The 22,588-nt window shown below is 38.1% G+C and overlaps 1 protein-coding gene across 17 annotated transcripts; it reads left to right on the forward strand.

Annotated features, from left to right (window-relative positions):
• The first annotated feature begins 264 nt into the window (after window positions 1-264).
• Window positions 265-12,966, forward strand: LOC143530560 (uncharacterized). Of its 17 annotated transcripts, none has more exons than XR_013134882.1 (7): window positions 744-1,304; window positions 1,372-1,584; window positions 1,664-1,698; window positions 1,829-1,963; window positions 12,105-12,427; window positions 12,566-12,627; window positions 12,734-12,966. XR_013134882.1 is itself a non-coding variant. In XM_077026055.1 (6 exons), exons 2-5 carry the CDS (start codon window positions 1,213-1,215, stop codon window positions 12,609-12,611), a joined length of 333 nt encoding a protein of 110 aa, XP_076882170.1. In that variant the 5' UTR covers window positions 265-737; window positions 1,079-1,212; the 3' UTR covers window positions 12,612-12,627; window positions 12,734-12,966. The 17 variants fall into 17 exon arrangements, 2 of the variants coding, with proteins under 2 accessions (XP_076882170.1, XP_076882169.1); XR_013134880.1 differs by having other exon boundaries at window positions 1,372-1,572; XR_013134886.1 differs by having other exon boundaries at window positions 1,372-1,492.
• The last annotated feature ends 9,622 nt before the right edge of the window (window positions 12,967-22,588 follow it).

The following is a 22,588-nucleotide window of genomic DNA, read 5'->3' on the forward strand; positions in this document are numbered from 1 at the left end:
CCTAGCTCCCGAGGCGGTTCGCTTTTTGGAGCGGATGCAGAAGGTGGTCCACAGTGACTCGCAAAGCCCGAGGAACCAAGGATTGATATTTAGTAGAATAGGCTTTGCGATTCAAAAAGGGATAGCGGCGCAGCTTGTTGCTCGCTTACCCATTATCCAGATGTAGCTCGATTTATGTTTATATGTGGTAATTTGATATTCAAAATTTGATAATTGATATCTAACTATTGGCGTATTTAGCACTTTTAAATAGTTAGGAATTAATATATATATTAATTTACAACTATTCTCTACAAAATCGTGCATAACAGGTTGTAAACTTGGCTTATTTTGCTATACATGATGCTTTACATGTTGGACATGTAGTTGCTTTTATTGTACAATATCTGTGGCAGCTCCACGTGTTCTACAGCTGTCTGTCACCTCCTTTGTGTATGTGGAAAGTGAAATACAGACCACAGTTTACTTTTCCTTCATCACCGCCTCTCTCTACATATGCGGCCACCGCCTCCAACCACCATCGTTGTGACGATCCGTCATGGCGGTCGGTTCCATAACCTCAACCGTTCACCCACCTCCTGTTGTCGGGTTCTATTTTGGAAACCCTAGGTAGCGGTGGTGTGATGGCGGCGGCGTTTTGTACCCTTGGAGGTCCGGTTGTGTGGTGCCATTACCGACCGTTGTTCCTGGTGGTGCCAGACACTCGGAAGGGGTGGGGTTTTCGGCGGTGGTTTAAGGTATCATTAGTCCTTTATTTGTTGTCTATCATCGCTTTATTATTGTCAAATCCTATTAAAATTTTAAAACACCAAATTGCATAAACCCTAGAACTCAAGTGGTTGAGCCTGTTGCGTTCTATATGAATAATATTAATAAAAAAAAAGTGAAAGAAACTTTTGTGGGATTCAAGATTTGCTGAATCTTTATGTGTTTTAAGTATTGGGTTTAAATGTTTTTCCGCCATATTTTTCATCACATTAATGCATGATGCCTTAAAGGCCACAATTTGTGACTGTCTACTTTCGTATTGCATGTGACTGATCATGGCATGGCACTAATCGGTTTCTATCTCTCTTAGTCAGCGATGATGGTGGCCGCTCTATGGCTCGGCAACCTCGGTTGCAGCCGTGGCGGCACTGAGCCGTAGTTTGTTGGCCATGGCAATGAAGAATTGTCAATCTGAGCCTCTTTGTTTTGTAACGACTAACGACTATGATGATCTATAGATCTAAGTCGATTGGTTTTGTTTTCATCTCCTCCAACGATGCGATGGCTGTTCAGTTGAATGTTTTACCAAAGACTAGGTGAATTGTTTTAGTATTTATATATGATTTTTTTTGTTTGTATAAAACTAATCGTTAAGGCATGCAGTGCTAGGGTTCAGGTCGCCGGAGATAGGCGTCAGTTTGCAGAAGCAGTTAATAGGGGTTCAAGGGGCCGATTGGTGGTGGCTTGCAGGTTCATTAACAATTGTCAGTATTTAATTTTACAGGTATCATTGTGCAAGGTAAGTATCATTATACTTAGGTAATGCATAATTTACTTACCATGATTGGAAACCTTAACTGACAGGTAAGTCAAAAGGTATTGTCATAATCCGAATTTTTATATATATTCTTATTATTTGACTAATTCTTATTGTTTATGTGTGTTTGATTTATAGGTATCATTGCGCAAGTAAAGTATCTTCATACCACCGTATTGCATTATTCACTTACTTCTGATTATGATTAGATTTGTTTAAACCTTATTCGTTCAGTTAGATGTAAATGTATTTCCTATATATTATTTGACCGGTTCTTATTGCTTTTGTATTTTGGCATTTCAGTTGCGCGTGTTTGTGCAGTTCTGGGCTGTTGATGTTAAGGTAACTTATATTTCTTATCAGCCAATTATAGAATTATAGATATGGCCTTATGTCTGTGTCTATTTTGGATAATTCTACGGGGTGGTTTAGGAGTAGGTGTAACATCATGTAAATTTCGGGTTAAAAATGTCACATTTCCAAAGTCAAGGGACCAATTCTGCCAATTTCCAAACTCCAGGGACTAAAATGAAAAATCTGTTTTCTTGACCCATCGCGCTACGCGATGGGTCAAGAGAAACACCCATCGCGTATCGCGATGGGATGTCTGACAGATTGTGACACGTGTGCCACGTGGCACACGGTGGCAACGGTTGCCGCCACGTGTCACCACGTGGCAGGTCTACTATCTTACATAGCTGGCCTATATTGCGATACGCGATAGGCCTGCCAAGTGACCCATCGCGTAGCGCGATGGAGACCAAAATTTGGCTATAAATAGGCATCCACGGGTTTGAACCATTCACACCTCAAAATCACACACATTACTCTCTCACTACTCTCTCTAAACCTCGTAAAGCGTGCCCTCAATCCGTCTCGATAAACGTGACCCGAAACCTCGTAATATGTGCCATCCCCCGACGATATCACGAACAAGAGGGAGGTGCTGTCCCGACATTCCGACGATTACCTTGAAGTGCGTGCCAAGAGTGTTGGTGTCTCGATAAGCGTGTCAAAGGTTGATCAAGCGTGTATTGATAAGAACGATAGAGTTGAAGTGCTGCCCGAGTGAGTAGGGAATATTAAGCCAATCAAGGTAGGCATAATGCCCGACTAAAATAATAATAAAATATTGAAAGGGCTTAATACCCTAAGTCGAAGTTATTCTCGATAAACAAAGAAAAACATAACAAAGAAAATAAAGAAAGGAAAGATAAAATATATATATGAATTAATATATATATATATATATATATAAGATTTTTCTTTGTTATGAAATATACTATTTAAGTATAATGAGTATACTTAAATAATAAGGAAAAAAATATGTTTCTTAAAGAAGAAACGTTGGGTTTTATAAATAAACTAAATGTTTATAAATTACTATTAAAACTGAAGGTTTTAATGTAAAAGAGATTATGAACTAAAGGTTCATCGAGATAAATAAGACTAAAGGTCTTAAGCCGGATCGTGTATCCGACTAACAAAAGTTATACTCGTACTATAGGTGCGAGATAGCAAGAGGAGAACTCACGGACGGTGTTGGAAACCGATCCCTATCAAAAGGTGAATACGCCCCACTTTTACAAACTTGTTTTCAAACAAATCAAATGTGTTATGTGTAAAACTTTACATGAGACTACGTGTCTCTAAAAACATTGTAAATAAGAGTATGAGCCTAGCCCTCAGGCTGTAGTATACGTTTGTCTGGATCCTTACATATGTGGAATGCGGTGGGCACATCGCATCACGCCTGGTCACGACCTCCAGCCACGGTGGGCCGAACCAAAGTATGTTCGAGTGAGAATGACCTTGTGTATATTTATGGTACCTAAGTTATGTCGAGAAGCTGCGGTGTCTTGCTGAGGTGACCTAGTGTAGAGACTCGTATTTATGATGATTGTTTAACTTGATTGTTCCTAAGCCAAGATGGGCCGAGGCTAACATGGTCATGAGGGGTAATTAAGTAAAGAAAATATTTTTAGCGTCAGCATATTCACCAGCATTCGTTGCTAACGTATTATAATAACATTTTGCAGGTAATCAAGACTAGAGCTTGAAGGACGAAAAAGCTCAAGAATCCGATGGCTCGGATAATTTTGTGTAAATATTAAAACATGGTGTTTTTGTAAAACTTATAAAACAAGTAAAACTAAACGAGACTTTCGTCTCGTCTTTTGTATTGTAAATATTTATAAATATGATCCTTATGTTTTTATAAAGTCTTCCGCATTAACCCGCTACTCTGATTTATTTACAAATATGGAACTATGGTTCATACTCCTAGGCCTAGATTGGGGGTGTCACAGGTTGGTATCAGAGCCATCGATCTTAGCGAATTGGGTATCATAAAACAATACCCAAGCTTCGATCCAAGCATAAGGAAATTTTTACTTGTTTATTTGAATAGGGATAATATTGGTTGGTAACCTTTTATTTCCCTCTCTACATTTTAAACCACCTATCAAAGATGTCGTACGAAGAATTAATGAAGTATTATGATAATGAAGCAAGAAGAGCAAAGAAGTACTATAAGTTCCCAAAGGACATCATGAGCAAAGATTACTTCGAGTCATTTTTCAATTTCAACGAAGGACCTAGCCAACAACCCAACATGGAACCAAGTCATATCTACCATTTGAATAACACTCCACACAAAGTATACCAATCGCCAAGGCACTCAAGTTATCATCCGACAAGTTTGCCAATGTACCAACCATCCGAGTTACCGATGTATTATCCTTCCGATATTCCAACTTATCAACCCATGGAGATTCCGCCATATTCAACACAGCTACCGCCAAATCCGCATCCGTCGTATAATTTCCTCTCAAACTTACCAATTAAGGAGGAACCAAAGTCTCCTTCTTCCGAATGGATGAAATGCCACTCCGACCAGCGAAGGTGGCATACCGGCACTTCAACTATGGATTCCGCCAACTCTCACATCAACAAAGAAGGGCCGTCTCACAAGCCCAAGATGAGAGTAATTATGCCATATGAGAAGATCCATATGCCTGCAATGACTGAAGAAGAACTTGAAAAGGAACCAGAGGAGGAATCGGAGAAGGAACCTGAGGAGGAAACTGATCCCGAAGAAGTGGAATTTCCAGATAACCTGAATGAAGAGATGACACCGGTGGAAGAACCATACTCTCAACAAACCCCAAGTTATGGTTCTGTTGACCCCTACATGCAATTTCTGCAAGAGCTCAAGGGTAAAGCATCGTCAAGCTTTCCACCGTATACTGGCAAGATCCCCTCAGTTGAAGAACAAGCAAAAGAAATCCGAGAGCAGAATGAGGCTTCCGACACTTTCTTCAACTACCAATCCGATGTGACTGCTTCCACGTATCCTGATCCGAGGAATCACTTTGACGTGGTAATGATGGGATACCGTGATCCACCACCGCGTTACGGTTATCCCAATGACATTCCCCAGTCACAGGAGGAACATCTGGATCGAGCCCTACACGAGACCGATGATTTGAGGAAGAAGATTGCGGTTGATGGGAAAAAGAAAAAGAAGATGGGGGACAAGCTACTTCGCAAATGCAACAAGCTCACCAAAGTTGTGAAGAAGTTTATGAAGGATTAAGAAGAGAAAGTTTATGTGTGTAGAATAGTTTGATGATATGTGTATAATATGTATCATATGTAATAAGGATAGGATCTTATATATCGTTTTAACAGTATATAAAGTATGTTGTAAAACAATATACATATCATTTATGATATGTATATGGATGTGAAATAAATAATAAGAAAAGAAATATGTTAAATTTCAGATAAAAGAATAAAAAATAAATAATGTCTAGACAAAGCGATAATCGTGAGGTTTCCCGAAAGAAAGCCGAGAAATGAGAAGCAAAAGGGAAGGGTCCTAAGAAAGAACGAGAGGAACCGATTCCCGATAAGTACATGAATCAAATACAACAAATGATTAGAAAAGCTGTTAGAGAGGAATCTGAAAATAGATCCCGAACAAAACATTCTCATTCTGAAAAGCCTTCTCGAAAGTCTATTTCTAAACCTCGATCTAGACCCTCCCGTATGGACGAAAGCATGCACGAATAAAATGCCGATGGAGGCATAAGACAAGAATTTAAGAAACTCAAAATCGGTGGTTGCTCATTTAAAGACTTTAAGTGTTATGGACCGAAAGAGTTTCACGGTGACAAGGGAGCCATCAATACCGTAAGGTGGCTTGAAGAGATGGAGACGATAGTGATTACGAGCAAATGTACGAATGAAGAAAAGATCCAATACTCCGCCTTAATGTTTAAAGGCGAAGTGCTAGAATGGTGGAACACGCTAATGATGAGTAGAGGAAGGGAAGTGATGTATAGTTTGTCTTGGAGCGAGTTTAAGGAGTTACTGATGTCGAAGTTTTGTTCAATGCATGAGACAGATCAAATTCAAACCAAGTTCTTAGCTCACAAGGTTGTCGAAACAAACCTTCGTGAGTATAACACGAAATTTCACAAGTACTGTCGCCTGGTACCCCAGCTGGTGACCCCGAATCCAGCAAAGTCACTTGTTATATTTGGGGACTACCACGTGAAATCCGTGATATGGTAAGGTCACACTTGCCACAAACCGCTGACTCCGCGATGGAGTTGGCTGGATATCTGATGGGCGGAATGATCCGCAATAAAAAGGAAGACAAGAAGGTCGTACCAACTCAAGACCCGAAGTAGGAAGGAAATACCCGATTCAAGGGTAAAGGAGTCGATCAACGACGATCTGGCTTTAACCCCGGCATCCCACAATGCAAAATTTGTAAGAAATACCATAGGGGTAGATGCCATATGAAACCACGACTTTGTGAATCGTGTCACAAGCCCGGCCACGCCACGTCCGATTGTTGGAAGAAGAAAATGACCTGCTATAATTGTAAAGAGATGGGACATCTCAGCTTTGAATGCCCCTAAAATAAACCCGCGACTGGTGGTGCGGGTGGTAGCGGTCAAAAGAACGAGCCTAAGAAGAGCAATGCAAGAGTCTTCGTCTTGGATACCTAGAAAGCAGCCGACACACCGGAAACTATTACCGGTACGTTCCTTATTAACAACGCCTATGCTAGAGTCTTGTTTGATTCAGGAGCCAATTTAAGTTTTATAGATTATAAATTTTGTAGTCTATTAAACGAACCTTTAATCAAACTTAATAAAACTCTACGCGTCGAAACCGCTAATGACGACATTGTTAAAATCTCCTAACTTTAGAAAACGGATAAATCTTGTTAGTCGGTTATGTTTTGCCTATTCAATTGCTACCAATGACTCTTGCTGGTTTTGATTTGTATTGGGTATGGATTGGTTATCCGACAACCATGCACGTATCCTTTGCAATACCAAGACTGTTGAACTTCAAGCCCCTGATAAACGTACCATACGAATTGAAGGGGATAAAGATGCTGGCCAAGTTAGCCTAATCTCCATGACAAGGGCTAACAGATGTTTAAATCAAGGATGCTTAGCATTCATGGCCTACGTCACCGAGGAATCAAAACCAAAAGAACTCAAAGACGTCCCGTTGTTTCTGAATATACCGATGTCTTTCCCGACGAACTGCCCGGCATTCCTCCCGATCGTGAAGTAGAGTTTAGAATCGATCTTATTCCCCGAACTACTCCGATCGCCAAAGCTCCATATCGCCTCGCGCCAACCGAGATGAAAGAATTAAAGAAATTGGACGAACTTCTCGAGAAAGGTTTCATAAGACCTAGTTCATCACCATGGGGAGCGCCGATACTATTTGTCAAGAAGAAGGATGGATCCATGCGGATGTACATCGACTACCGAGCTCTCAATAAAGTTACAATCAAAAATCGTTACCCACTCCCACGTATCGATGATCTGTTCGATCAACTTCAAGGTGCTAGCTATTTCTTAAAAATCGATCTTCGTTCCGGCTATCACCAACTTAATGTTCAATCTGAGACATTTCGAAAACCGCCTTCCGAACGAGGTATGGCCATTATGAGTTCACCGTTATGCCATTCGGACTCACTAATGCGCCAACCGCGTTTATGGATATGATGAACCGTATCTGTAAGCCTTACTTAGATAAATTTGTGATCGTTTTCATCGACGACATACTCATTTACTCTAAGTCTAAGGACGATCATGAAAATCATCTTCGAACCTTACTTGAAATTCTTAGGACCGAGAGGTTGTACGCTAAGTTATCGAAATGCGAGTTCTGGTTGCACGAAGTGCAATTTCTTGGTCATGTCATTAATGTTAACGAAATTCAAGTGGATCCCGCTAAAATTGAAGCTATCTCTAAGTGGGAGATCCCAAAGTCGCCAACCGAGATACGAAGTTTCTTGGGTTTCGCCGGATACTATCGAAGGTTCATTGAAAACTTCTCTCGAACTTGTAAAAACATCAAATATGAATGGGGAACAAAGCAACAAGAGGCGTTTGATATACTTAAACAAAAGCTTACCCAAGCTCCTATACTGGCTTTGCCAGAAGGGATTGAAGACTTCGTGGTCTTTTGCGATGCATCACATTCCGGCTTGGGATGTGTGTTGATGCAACGCAAGAAAGTTATAGCTTACACCTCTCGTCAACTCAAGGTACACGAAAAGAATTATACAACTCACGATCTAGAGTTAGGCGCCATAATCTTTGCACTTAAGATATGGAGGCACTATCTCTATGGAATAAGATTTGTCGTGTGCACTGGTCACAAGAGTTTAAAACACATTTTTGATCAAAAAGAACTTAATATGCGCCAACGACGCTGGATGGAAACTCTAAACGACTGTGACTGCGAAATTGTCTATCACGAAGGTAAGGCCAACGTGGTGGCCGACGCCTTAAGTCGTAAAGAGCATGAAAAGCCAAAAAGAGTCCGAGCGTTAAGGCTAGAACTTCAAATTGATCTTATAGAACAATCAAATCCACGCAAACTCAAGCGATCAACGGAAATCAAATTTCTGATGAAAAACGAAACGACACCATTGACTTGCTAATCAAAGGTGACGATGGTATCCTTAGACTCGGAAATAGAATTTGGGTACCAATCGTGGGAGGATTGCGTGATAAAATCTTGAACGAAGCCCATAAATCGAAATATACGATGTATCCCGGAAGCGACAAAATGTACCAAAATCTTAAAGCGAATTATTGGTGGAACGGAATGAAAAAGGATATCGCTTCGCATGTTGCGAAATGTCTCACTTGTTTAAGCGATCAACGAAAATCAAATTTCTGACGAAAAACGAAACGGCACCATTGACTTGCTATTCAAAGGTGACGATGGTATCCTTAGACTCGGAAATAGAATTTGGGTACCAATCGTGGGAGGATTGTGTGATAAAATCTTGAACGAAGCCCATAAATCGAAATATACGATGCATCCCGGAAGCGACAAAATGTACCAAAATCCTAAAGCGAATTATTGGTGGAACGGAATGAAAAAGGATATCGCTTCGCATGTTGCGAAATGTCTCAGTTGTTTAAAAGTCAAGGCTGAACACCAAAATCCTTCGGGACTGCTTCAACAACCCGAACTTCCCGTTTGAAAGTGGGAGTTGATTACTATGGATTTTATTACCAAACTCCCGAAAACGACTCGACAAAACAATGCAATATGGGTGATTGTGGATCGTCTAACTAAATCCGCACATTTCATACCTATTAATGAGTCGTACTCAATGGATAGATTAGCGCGTATATATGTGAACAACATAGTTGCTTTGCATGGATTACCGCTATCTATAATCTCCGACAGAGACAGTCGTTTTACGTCTCACTTTTGAAAAGGCTTCCAACAAGCACTCGGCACAAAGCTTAACCTTAGCACTGCCTATCATCCACAAACTGATGGGCAAAGCGAAAGGACGATTCAAACGTTGGAAGATATGCTCCGCGCTTGTGTGATCGACTTAGGTGGAAGTTGGGATGACCACTTACCTCTAATGGAATTTTCGTATAACAACAGTTATCACACGAGCATTCAAACCGCACCATTTGAGGTATTGTATGGTCAAAAGTGTAGAACGCCCGTGTGTTGGTCTGAAACTGGAGATAGTCAATTATCTGGACCCGAAATAGTCCAAGAAACCACCGACAAGGTTATTCAAATCCGCGAACGACTTAAGACGGCACGTGATCGCCAGAAGAGTTACGCCGATGTCCGTCGTAAGCCGTTAGAGTTTAATGTTGGTGACAAATTACTTTTGAAAGTCTCGCCAAAGAAAGGCGTAGTTCGCTTCGGCAAGAAGGACAAACTAAGTCCTCGATTCGTTGGACCCTTCAAGGTACTTGAACGAATTGGTACCGTTGCATACCGTTTGCGACTACCCGAGGAAATGCAAGGGATACACGACGTATTCCATGTTTCGAATCTACGTAAGTGTTTAGCCGACGAATCTCTTTCGATGCCACTAAAAGATGTTGAAATTAACGAGAAATTAAAATTCATTGAAAGACGAATTCAAATTGAAGATTCAAAAACAAAGAAACTTAAAAGACGAACTTTGGAAATCGTGAAAGTGAAATGGGATTCCCGATGAGGACCCGAGTATACTTGGGAACTCGAATCCGAAATGAGAAAGAAATACCCCCACTTATTCTCATAAGCAATCTCGAGTACGAGATTTATTTCAAGGTGGGGAGATTGAACATCAGGTAAATTTTGGGCCAAAAATGTCACATTTCCAAAGTCAAGGGACCAATTCTGCTAATTTTCAAACTCCAGGGACTAAAATGAAAAATCCGTTTTCTTGACCCATCGCGCTACGCGATAGGTCAAGAGAAACACCCATCGCGTATCGCGATGGGATGTCTGACAGATTGTGACACGTGTGCCACGTGGCACACGGTGGCAACGGTTGCCGCCACGTGTCACCACGTCCGCCACGTGTCGCCACGTGGACTCGGCGCCTGCCACGTGTCAACAGTGGCAGGTCTACTATCTGACACAGCAGGCCTATATCGCGATACGCGATATAGGCCTGACAAGTGACCCATCGCGTAGCGCGATGGGGACCAAAATTTGGCTATAAATAGGAAGCCACGGGTTTGAACCATTCACACCTCAAAATCACACACATTACTCTCTCACAACTCTCTCTCTAAACCTCGTAAAGCGTGCTCAATCCGTCTCAATACACGTGACTCGAAACCTCGTAATACGTGCCATCCTCCGACGATATCCCGAACAAGAATGAGGTGTTGTCCCGACATTCCGACGATTACCTTGAAGTGCGTGCCAAAAGTATTGGTGTCTCGATAAGCGTGTCAAAGGTTGATCAAGCGTGTATTGATAAGAAGGATAGAGTTGAAGTGCTGCCCGAGTGAGAAGGGAATATTAAGACAATCAAGGTAGGCATAATGCCCGACCAAAATAATAATAATATATTGAAAGGGCTTAATACCCTAAGTCGAAGTTATTCTCGATAAACAAAGAAATACATAACAAAGAAAATTAAGAAAAGAAAGATAAAATATATATATGAATAAATATATATATATATATATATATATATATATATATAGATTATTCTTTGTTGTGAAATATATTATTTAAGTATAATGAGTATACTTAAATAATAATGAAAAGAATACGTTTCTTAAAGAAGAAGAAACGTCGGGTTTTTATAAATAAACTAATGGTTTATAAATTACTATTAAAACTAAAGGTTTTAAAGTAAAAGAGATTATGAACTAAAGGTTCATCGAGATAAATAAGACTAAAGGTCTTAAGCCGGATCGTGTATCCGACTAACAAAAGTTATACTCGTACTATAGGTGCGAGATAGGAAGAGGAGAACTCACGGGCGGTGTTGGAAACCGATCCCTATCAAAAGGTGAATACGCCCCACTTTTACAAACTTGTTTTCAAACAAATCAAACATGTTATGTGTAAAACTTTACATGAGGCTACGTGTCTCTAAAAACATTGTAAATAAGAGTATGAGCCTAGCCCTCAGGCTGTAGTATACGTTTGTCTGGATCCTTACATATGTGGAATGCGGTGGGCACATCGCACCACGCCTGGTCAAGACCTCCAGCCACGATGGGCCAAACCAAAGTATGTTCGAGTGAGAATGACATTGTGTATATTTATGGTACCTAAGTTATGTCGAGACGCTGCGGTGTCTTGCTGAGGTGACCTAGTGTAGAGACTCGAATTTATGATGATTGTTTAACTTGATTGTTCCTAAGCCAAGATGGGCCGAGGCTTACGTGGTCTCGAGGGGTAATTAAGTAAAGAAAATATTTTTAGCGTCAGCATATTCACCAGCATTCGTTGCTGACGTATTTTAATAGCATTTTGCATGTAATCAAGACTAGAGCTTGAAGGACGAAGAAGCTCAAGAATCCGATGTCTCAGATAATTTTGTGTAAATATTAAAACATGGTGTTTTTGTAAAACTTATAAAACAAGTAAAATTAAACGAGACTTTCGTCTCATCTTTTGTATTTTAAATATTTATAAATATGATCCTTATGTTTTTATAAAGTCTTCAGCATTAACCCGTTACTCTGATTTATTTACAAATATGGTACCAACTATGTTTCATACTCCTAGGCCTAGATTGGGGGTGTGACAGTAGGTGTCTACTGTCGTTTGTTTGTCGTTATTTTTAGGGTTTTTATATTTCTCTGAGACGGCAACTGATTGTGACTTTCATTAGTACTTTTTTTTTGGCTTTGTCTATATGTTGCGTGCGCCGTGTATTGGTCACCTTATATCATTGAAATCATTTTGCTTGAACATAGTTCGTTTCCATTAATAGGCAATCAGCCTGAGTCTTAACGTTATTGGGACACCTCATGTGGTGATTGTTTGGGTGGTTGCTTATGTTAAGACGTCACACGAGCTTTGATCCTAGAACAATGTTCGGGCCCTCAACATTTGAGTGAATGTGTGAAAGATGTTCTAGAGAAATTCATAGTTATTCAAGCGTGTATATGAGTTCATTGATGCTTAATTCAGTGATTTTACACGTTCAACTAATCTGAATACTTTTTCTTTCTTTTTTTTTTTAATCTGCACATTTGTACTTATGTACAGGAAGGTCATTGACTGCCAGTTCATTCAACTTTTAACTAAGGATTGACCCGCTATCATACAAGGTATTGAAGTTTATGACTCATACGCATGAGTTTTGCCTCACCACTTTAATTCAAAATACGATTACAAATATACATGTTTTGGACTATTTTGCAGGTGGATTTGCAGGTGGACTTGATGGTTGCCATGGTGGATTGACCAATTAACTTATCCGATGGCTGCAGTAGACTTGAAAGCTTAAATGACTTCATTTAGTTGTAAACTTCAACATGGTTGTTAATTGTGAATTTAAGCAGGTGTTGAAAATATGATTATCAAAATTGTTTGCCACTAAATGTTTGTTATCGAGATTCTTTCCTTTTGGACATTTTAATGGTATTGAAGCGAAATATTTGTATGGTGTGTGTGGATTCCTAAAGACTTTCCCTTGGTGCACACCATGTTTTGTTTTTGAATACGGCTATGGTTTCACTACCCCCACATCACGGGGGGTCAAAATCCTAATTTATAACAAAATAACAAGTTAATCATTTTACAAGTTCAAAGATTTAATGACTAGGTCCTCTTAAGAACTGCAAACCTGTCTATAAAACAATAAAACAAATTGTATTTCAAAAATTTTTTAAAAATTTGGAGAGTACAATATCTTTATATATAAATATATATATATATATATATATATATATATATATATATATCTGTGTGTGTGTGTGTGTATAGAGATAATGTGAGAACTATTTTGAAATTGAGAACTTTGAGAATCATTTTGGACCACAAAAAACTCTTTTTACAAAAAATAAAAAAATTATAAAACAAAAAAAGCGAAAATAAAAAAAATAAAAAATCCAAAAAAATTTATTTTTCATCCCGGTTTCATAAAAAAATAAAAAAATATTGGTTTAGCAAAATTATACATATATGTATAATACGTATTTCTTAATTTTATACAAGTTATTTTTTATACACATATGTACAATTAAGATAAATGATAATATACATATGTGTACGTTATGTAAATCGAGATTAAATAAAAATATACATATGTGTATAATTAAGGTTTTTTTCTATTTTTTTATGAAACCGGGATGAAAAATAAATTTTTTTGATTTTATTACGTTTTAAAATTTTTCGTTTTTTTTGTTTTATAAATTTTTAAGTGACTCAAAATGGTTCTCAAAGTTCTCAATTTTCAAAGGGTTCTCTTAGGATCCTCACCATATATGTATACACACACACACTAGATTTTATCCCCCCGTCTTACGGGGGTTTTACATTACTCGTTTATAATATTTTTATATATATTTTTATTTTAATTTTATTTATTGTTAGAAAGTTAATAATATACTTAGAGTTTGATGATAAAAAGGTTTTACAAATAAATGAGATGTTATAACCCAATTTAAAAGCTATCTGGGTTTGGTGAGACCCAGGACCCGCTTATTTTTTAGACTCTAAAATTGTTTGGTAATTATAAATAATATCTCTTAAAATAAATCAGATATTAATTTTTCGTATATACCTATTTTATAGGATTTTTACGTCCAATATTTAGGGAGATTAACTTTTAATTTAATGAGTTGTTATAATCCATTTTAGAAATATTTGGGTTTGGTGAGACCCATACATGTAAATTTAGGTCAAATGCATGAGAATCCTCTATTTACATATAATGTAATCTGGCGGCTTGAGAGAATGTAGGGAGCAACCAGAGTGCTTTTAAATGTTTCATTTATATAGATTATAGATATACTAGTTTGATCCTCCCATGTTACGAGAGTTTATTTAAGTTTTTTTTAATCGTTTTGCTATTTTATGATGATTTATTTTATTTTTTAACGTAGTTTTGTTTAATTTAATACATATATATTAGTTTGTTATTATATTTTTTAGCGTTTGAGTTTTTTCAATTGAGATGTGTAGGTATTTTAGATTTTAACGAACAAACATAAATGAACACGAGCATGTTGATTTTTTTAAATGAACAAATATGAACACGAATAATTGTCTGATGAAAAAGGGGGCGTTGATGTAGTTGACGTTGGTGGGTAGTATCGGAAGTTAACTGTCAATGGAGATGATAGACCAACAACGGAGAACATGTAAATGAGGTAAATTAAATTAGGGTTTCATGAAGAAAGTGTTTACTAATAAATGAGATTTTACAACCCATTTTAGGGCTATTAGGGTTTGGTAAGACCCATAACCCATGGAAATTATTCTTTGATAATTAAGGAGTTATTTCACAAATAAATGAGATTTTATAACCCGTGTAAGGGTTATACAGCTTTGATGAGACCTATGACCTGTGAAAATTAATGTTTGATTATGAAAGAGTTTCACAAATAAATGAGATGTTATAACCCATTTAAAGACTATCCGGGTTTGGTTAGACTCATATCCGCGAATTCAGGTCAAATGCATGAGAAACCTCAATTTAGAAATCAAGCAATCTGGTGGCTCTAGAGAATGAGGGGAACAACAAGAGAGCGACACGTAGAATTTGATGGTAGACAATTATATAGATAGTTAGGTATATTTAAATAACGTGATTGAAAAAATAATACGTATATGGGCTAAGGTGAAATAGGTTGTAGATTATGGACTAAGCAAAACTGTTTAGTTTGGACCCAACACTTTGTATATTCGACGTTCATTAGTCTTCCAGGGATTGTAGCTTATGGCCGAAGCAAAAGTGTTTAGTTTGGACTCGACACTTTATATATTCAACAAGACCAATGAATGTCGAATATACAGAGTGTCGGGTCCAAATTGAACACTATTAGGGTACATTTGGTTGGCGGTAATGGAATGAAAAGGAATGGACTGGAAAAAGAAATGCAATGAACAAGTGAATGAAATTGATCATCATCATTCATTTGTCTTGTTTGGTTCATATGGAATGAAATAAATTATCACATTATGTTGTTAGTAGCAAAAAAAAAACATGAATGAAATATAAATAATAAAATTATTTAAATCTTAAAATAAAAAAAACTACGAAAATAAATTTGTAATGGTGACGGTGGTGGGGCACCGGCGACGACAATGGTAGAGAGGTACCGACGGTAGTAGCGGTGGTGATTAGTGGTTGTGACGATTTTAGTAATGGCGCAAATGGCGGCGGTGGTGGCATTGGTGGTCAGGTGGTGGCGATGAAATTGGTGGCGATGGCGGCGACTATGGTGATCAGGTGGTTGCGATGGTCAAGTGGTGGTGGTAGTGGTTATTAGGTAGTGTTATTGAGAGAGTAGGGTGAAAGAGAATTGAATAGAAAAAAAGGTGAGAAGAAATGGTTTTGAGGGAAATGAGGTTTCATGTGTAATTTTAGATTCCATTCCATTCACCAACCAAACACTCATTCCCTCACAATGACTTATTTCATTCCCCATGTCATACACAGGGGCGACTTTTAGGGAGGGTTGGGTGGTCGACGGCCTCGGGCCCAACACTCCGTTAGGCCCGATTTTTTTTAATTATATGTATTTTTTTATGAAAAATAATATGTATATTTAATGTTTAAACTCAATTACATAACAATTAGTTTGGCTTAGTAACAAAGGGGTATGACTCATAACCAAAATGTTGTGGCCTTGTGGGTTCTAGTCCCATTCGAGACATGTTTAAGCATATTTTTATACATAAGTTTTTTATACAACCAAAATCATAACCAAGTATGCCCATTTAATAATTAAATTATTAAAAGCCAACAAAATACTAATTTTACTTGAGGCCCAAAATACTTTTCGCCTTCGGTCCAAAATTTTTTATGACTTCTCGAAACCGGGCCTGATCATACATTTGTACCAAACGCTACCTTAGATATAGAGGTGGACAAAATAAGGTTTCAGACACGACCCTGCATACCTCACATATTTAACATGATGTGTAAATGGCAATGAGAATATAAATGAGAGGCCCACCACTTTTGTCGAAGAGCATGTACGCATCTAAGATTTTAAATCTATACAAAGATTTCAAATCTTTTATCTAGATAGGAATGAGATATAAACGTTGCAATCCTGCTTACAACTATAAATTCGATCTCCATTATAGTTTCTATTCTCCACTATTTTACATATGGTGAGGTATCGCTTATTTTCGGTACTTAAATATCTGTTATGTTATTGGATTATGATTTTGTCTGCTCGGTCGGGTCTCTAACCTAGTGTAATTTGAATTTATCCTACCAATGTTTCTATAACTTCAGCCATATAAGTTAGTTTAGTTTAGACACCTTATTTATTTGGTTTAATATATTTTTATATAAGCATTTCATGTTAAAAAGTATGAAAGTATTATCATAAGACTTTATAAATAAATCAAAATATAGAGCAAAATGTTGCTATAAAATTTAAAAATAAAAAGTGAGACAAAAATGAGAAGTATGAAAAGAATTTGTGACCACACAAAAAATCTCTAAAAAATATAATTAAATAAAAAAAATCATAACTCTAAATGTAAATAAAAAAAGAAAATAATAAAAAAAAAATAAAATTCCCCCCCCCCCCGATTTAAAAAAAAAAAACCCGAAAAGACACATCGTCGAGAAAAAAGACACTATGACGGAAACAAAAAAACACAAAGATAAATAAAAAAATAATAGATCGCAAAATATAACATAATATCGAGCAAAATAAAACACAATGTTAAGTAATATATAAAAAGATCAATGGTTGAATCTTAAAACTACTTTATTTGTAGTAAAGGGTAAAAGAAAAGTGGATTACGGCTATTGTAAATATTATTTTTGTTTTATTTACTGTTAACTTTGTTTATTCATTCCTTACCACATACTAAAGTTAATACACACGTGCGGTGGTGGGGAACATAGAGAGGTAGCCACGTAATGCGACAAAAAACACAGATTTTAGTAATCACGTAATATGTTAATATTTGATTAATATATATATATATATATATATATATATATATATATATATATATATAAAATTAAACCTATAGCTATACCTTACTAAAACTAAAGTAAATAAAATATCATTTCTATTTTGTAATTTTTGAAAAAAAAATTAACGTACAAAAAAGTTATGACCGTTTAAAAATTGTGAGTGAAGTAGGATCAAAAATGAAATTAAAGTACAATACGGCCCATTGGGGAAAGTAAGTCGGAATGTTGATGTCGAGAGGGTTAAATAAAGTCTTGTGGTATTACGACCCATCCAGGTAAGTAAGTCGGAATGTTGATGACGAGCGGGCCGAGTGGGCCTAAACATGACCAGATCCACATTTTGACCCGAACACATATATAATAATTCTATGACAACCTGCTTATGCCTGTAAACATCCATATAATGTCCCGTGGTAATATGCCCCATTTTGGGAAAGTAACTGGAATGTTGACATTGAGCGGAGCCGAGCATGACCCGGTCAACATGTCGACCTAAAAAATATGATGAGTGTAACATACTAAACGTACAAACAATTAATTATCATTACTCGAAAATTTGAAACTAAAATAATTACATTATACAAAGAAAAAATAAAATAAAATAAAATAAAACAAAACAAAACAGTAATTATTATTCTAAATAAAAAGTTATAGATTAATAATGATTATTTTAATAACATAATTACTATATTATTATTTAAAACTATTCATATTTAATACCAACTCCGACACTATATAAAAATATGTGTATAAATTAAAGGACATATTATATATTACAACTCTTAAGACAAATTATAACGGTAAATTAACTTGAAAGATACATGTATGATAGTTAGATGCTCACTTATGGTCTACCGGTAGGAGACTTAGGTTCTTAAGTGAAGACTCGAGTTTGATTCGTATTTGTGTCATTTTTGGTGGGGTATGACAACGAAGAATTTGAGATATGTGCTTGTGAGGTTGTCAGTTGTTCGAATCTCGAGCCCCCCTGGGTTTTCGTCCAACCGTGTGTTACGCCAGTGAGTTCTAATCTTGTGATGGCACAACGACTGCCAAGTGGCAGCCGGTGATATGGTTTTCTAGTCGAAACAAGTTAAACTCTAAAGCCAACGTGTGACCCGGTTAAAATAACATAGTCTTGCCAGAGTAGGAAAATGAGGCTCTCCATTTTGTATAGTACGGTGACCTAACACACAAAAGAGTCGTCGTCCCAAAAAACCAAAAAAAGTTGATAATAAAATATTTTAGACTTTACTTTTACATTCTAGCACAACTATAGAGTAGCTTCAAGTAGGAATTTTAAAACCGGATATTCGAAAATTTGGAGATCCGAAATTTCGGATAATTGATATCGTTATCCGAACCTGTATCCGTATCCGTAATTTCTGTAGGACCGATTCGGGACTCGGTTTCCCAACGATTCACGGGGCAACGTGTTAGAGTGCGGAATCCTCTAACACGGCGATTCGGTGGTGATCAACGGGCACGTAGGTACGATTCCTAAAGGGGTTTGACGCCTAGGATTGGAGGAAACGACCAAGAACACGAAGAACAGTGGAGAGAGTTTCTGTAGGCTGCTGGTTCGTGAGTGTGTAATCTGTTCTCTGCATGTGAAATTTCCCAAGTAACGTTTATATACCGAAGACTCATTCGGTCGAATGAGATACTCATTTGATCGAATGAGATCTGATTCGATCGAATGAGATCTGGTTCGATCGAATGAGATCTGGTTCGATCGAATCAGTCACTGATTCGATCGAATCAGCTCCGTTTGACATTTTCAGTACGTTAACTTGGTTTCACGATCGTTGGTTTCATGTTGAACCAACCTGATAGAACTGGGGACATACAGGTGACATTTCATGTCCTAACAAACTCCCCCTTGGAGCCAGTTCTATTTGCCTGTAACCAATCGAGTTCTCTTGCTCGATCGTAACTCCCCCTTGGAGTTATCTCACTCTCTCTTTTCTCAAAACTAGTGGTGCATACGTTGCATCCAAAAACTCCTACCTTCATGGAGTTCTCTCTTGATCAAATGGTACAGTCAGTCAGACTTACCATAGGTTCCGCATATCCTGAGACGCTGTCAATTTGGAATTTTGGATTAACATTTAAGCACAATTGTATTAGATTTGTAAAATTGACATTAAAGCATAATCTATCACAATATTCCAAATCATATTTCATTCAATTCAAAACAATTACAATCAGAAGATTTAACTTTGAATTACAACAAGAAACAAGATAAACGAAAGACATGACAATTAATCTTTAGTTTCTTGGGCATACTTCTTCTGTTGTTCTTTCCAATTTGATCCTGCATGTATGTCATAGGCAAAACAAATCCTAATGACATTTCTGTACGTTAACGCTTGCTCTATGTCTTCAGGAGCATAAAGAATCTCTGTCTTGTACAACGTATAGACATCCTCCCTTGACAAATTTGTGAGCCACATTGGATCAAAAATACGAATAGTGCTCCAGTTACCATAGTCATTGAGCACAATAACTGCCTCATGCAGTCTTCCATCATAGTACCAATGCCTGAATGATTTGTAGAAGTCCTGCTTCATCTTTCTAAGAGGAATCTTCTTCATTGTGAGTGGTGGCATGTACTTCAAAATAACTTTTGGCCTGTTGGTGATCGGATCGATCTCCTTTTTGCTTATATATCTCTTCGGCCTTTGTGGTGTGATCATCTTCCATTTTGTGTTGTACTCTTTTCGCAATACACTCTGATAATACGTGGCAAATGGAGATGAGTTAGCGTATAGCAGATCAAGATAATTCAGACGGTTCAGATCATAAGTAGGAAGGCTCTTCAAATCAGTAATACGTTGAAAGTATTCAACCCCCCTTTCTCTCTTGACAGCTACGCAGTTAAGATCCTTCAGACATGCCCAAGCGATAATTTCTCCTGACGTTCTGCGACCCTTCATTTTATATGACGTTGTATGAGGAATGGTTGGCTTCGCTTGTCGTCTGGATCTTATCTTCTCAAGAATAGCATTGAATGCTTTCTTGCATTCCTCGGTTTTCTCTAAAAAATCGGCTTGATCCGCTTCAGAAGGCTGTTCCATATTGTTTGACCTTTCTTCAGCCTTCTTCTGTATTTCCTCCTCTGTTACATTTTGGAAGAAACTTGCAGAGTTAGGAAGATCGTCATTTTGAGACGTATAGTATTCAGGATACTCTTCCTTTGACAAGTCTTCCATTTCAACTTCATCAAATTGAGAGGGATCAACGTGTGAGGGATCAGTGGCCGTTGATGATGATGAATCAGGTGTAGCAGCAGAAGAAGACATTTGTTCTGTTGGAGGCAAAGCCAGATACTTGCCTGTTTCTACGTTGGATAATTCAAACATTTGTTCCAATTCTTCTTCTGTGAAATTATGAGAAATTTCACCTTCTTCCAAGTCTCCACTTGCGAAGTTTCGCTGCTCATTTGGATTGTCCAGTAGAAACGTGAAAAATTCTGCTGCAGTTTTTGATTGCAGCGGTTGGACATTAAACGGATCATCATCACCTTCACCTCCATCATCTGAAGAGTCAAGTTCGTCTGTGTCCACATCAACATTTGATGGACCTTCCAAAACTAGAACATCTCCTTTCAATTCGGTTACTTTCGCCTCAAGGCTTAGATTTGACTCTCTTAGTTCCTTGATAGAAGAGCCCTGATCAGCGACAGTCGCATTCAGCTGACTGTTTTCAATTCTGAGCATGTCGTTTTCGGCTCGAAGTTGGGCAATCTGCTCATCTCTCAGTCTATTCTGCTCTTCTTGCCGTCTATTCAGCTCTTCTTGCTCAGTCTTGAACATGAACATCTTCATCATAGCCTTGTGAAGATCAGCTATTTCTGTTGCAACCTGAGGAGGTATAGACATTTCAGGTTGAGGTTGAGTAGTCGGTTGTGGTGCTGATTGTGGTGCTGGTTGCTGTGTTGGTGGCGGTGCTTGTTGAACGGGAGGAGCAACAGACGAAGTCCCAACTGATTGTAACATTTGAGGACGTGGGGAATCAGAAAATAAACTCCGATACTTCCTTGTAACTTTCTTCTTTTGTCTCTTCGCAGGCCTTTCTTCGCCCGCAACATCCTCGGCCCTAACCTCACCAGCAAAATGCACATCTGATGCACTTGCTTCATCACCAGCATCCAGAACCTCAACGTTAAAGAATGAATCAGCCTCTTTTTCGGCATCTGTTCTGGTGTCTGCCGGTACCGCTTCCTCCTCAGTGTCAGTTTCGTCGCTGGTTTTCTGATAGGGTAAGTTCTCGACGTCTGAATCACTGGCGGCATTCCTCCACTTCCTCTTCGGAGGAGCCTTGTAAGACGGATTTGTCACGTGCCCAAAGCACCTTTTGTGTGGTGGTCTTGTGGGGCGGTCCTTGTAAGATTTTAAACGGTTGAGGGTTTCGTTCTTCATGTGGTCCAGTTTCACCACATCACCCTCATTTTCTTTCAGTAGACCCGGAGCTTGACTATCGACGATCATTTGCACAAATCTCGGGTACTGTAGAAACTTCTCACCCGCCCCTTGTTTTATTGTCAGATTTTCCACCATATGACTGAAGGTCATCTGCGAGAAGTTGTAGGGGCGGTTCATCACTAATGCAGCCATTGTGAACTGCATGCTTTCCCTCAATTTGTCAAAACTTATTCTTTGAGGCCCTAAGCAGTGCATCACCACGTGTGCCAGATATTTGAATTCTGGACACAGATTGGCTTTATGGAGTAGACCGGAATTCAGGTCACCATCGTACTTCATTCTTGCAAAACATCCTCTGGTTCCAGCAGGATGTAACCCAGTAGGATCTGAATCAGCATCAGCAAATCCACAGACTTCCCTGAGGATTTGGGCAGATACAACAATTCCGTGCCCTCTAACATTTGAGCGAATTACCGACGGCACAACAGTTTTGTCGTGCGAGGCATTCCTCCAGAATTCCTGTTGAATTGACATAATGGGTTCTACTACCCTTGAGATAGGTCCGTGAATCCTGGACCGTTTCAGGAATTTGATCATTGTTGCAAAGTCTTTCCCATGGCTTGCCTTTTCGTCGAGAAAGGCTACAATGTTGTGCTTGATTGATGTTTTGAAGGGAACGAAAACTTCTGC

Source organism: Bidens hawaiensis, unplaced genomic scaffold, assembly GCF_021521415.1.
Source record: "Bidens hawaiensis isolate Kalapana, Puna unplaced genomic scaffold, B.hawaiensis_p1.1 tig00008950_1, whole genome shotgun sequence".
Classification (NCBI taxonomy): domain Eukaryota; kingdom Viridiplantae; phylum Streptophyta; class Magnoliopsida; order Asterales; family Asteraceae; genus Bidens; species Bidens hawaiensis.

Coding starts and splice junctions, on each gene's coding strand:
- LOC143530560 (XM_077026055.1), top strand. CDS start 1,213: ATGATGATCTATAGATCTAAGTCGATTGGTTTTGTTTTCATCTCCTCC. Junction 1,305..1,371: donor AATGTTTTACCAAAGACTAG/GTGAATTGTTTT, acceptor TAAGGCATGCAG/TGCTAGGGTTCAGGTCGCCG. Junction 1,528..1,828: donor GTAAGTATCATTATACTTAG/GTAATGCATAAT, acceptor TTGGCATTTCAG/TTGCGCGTGTTTGTGCAGTT.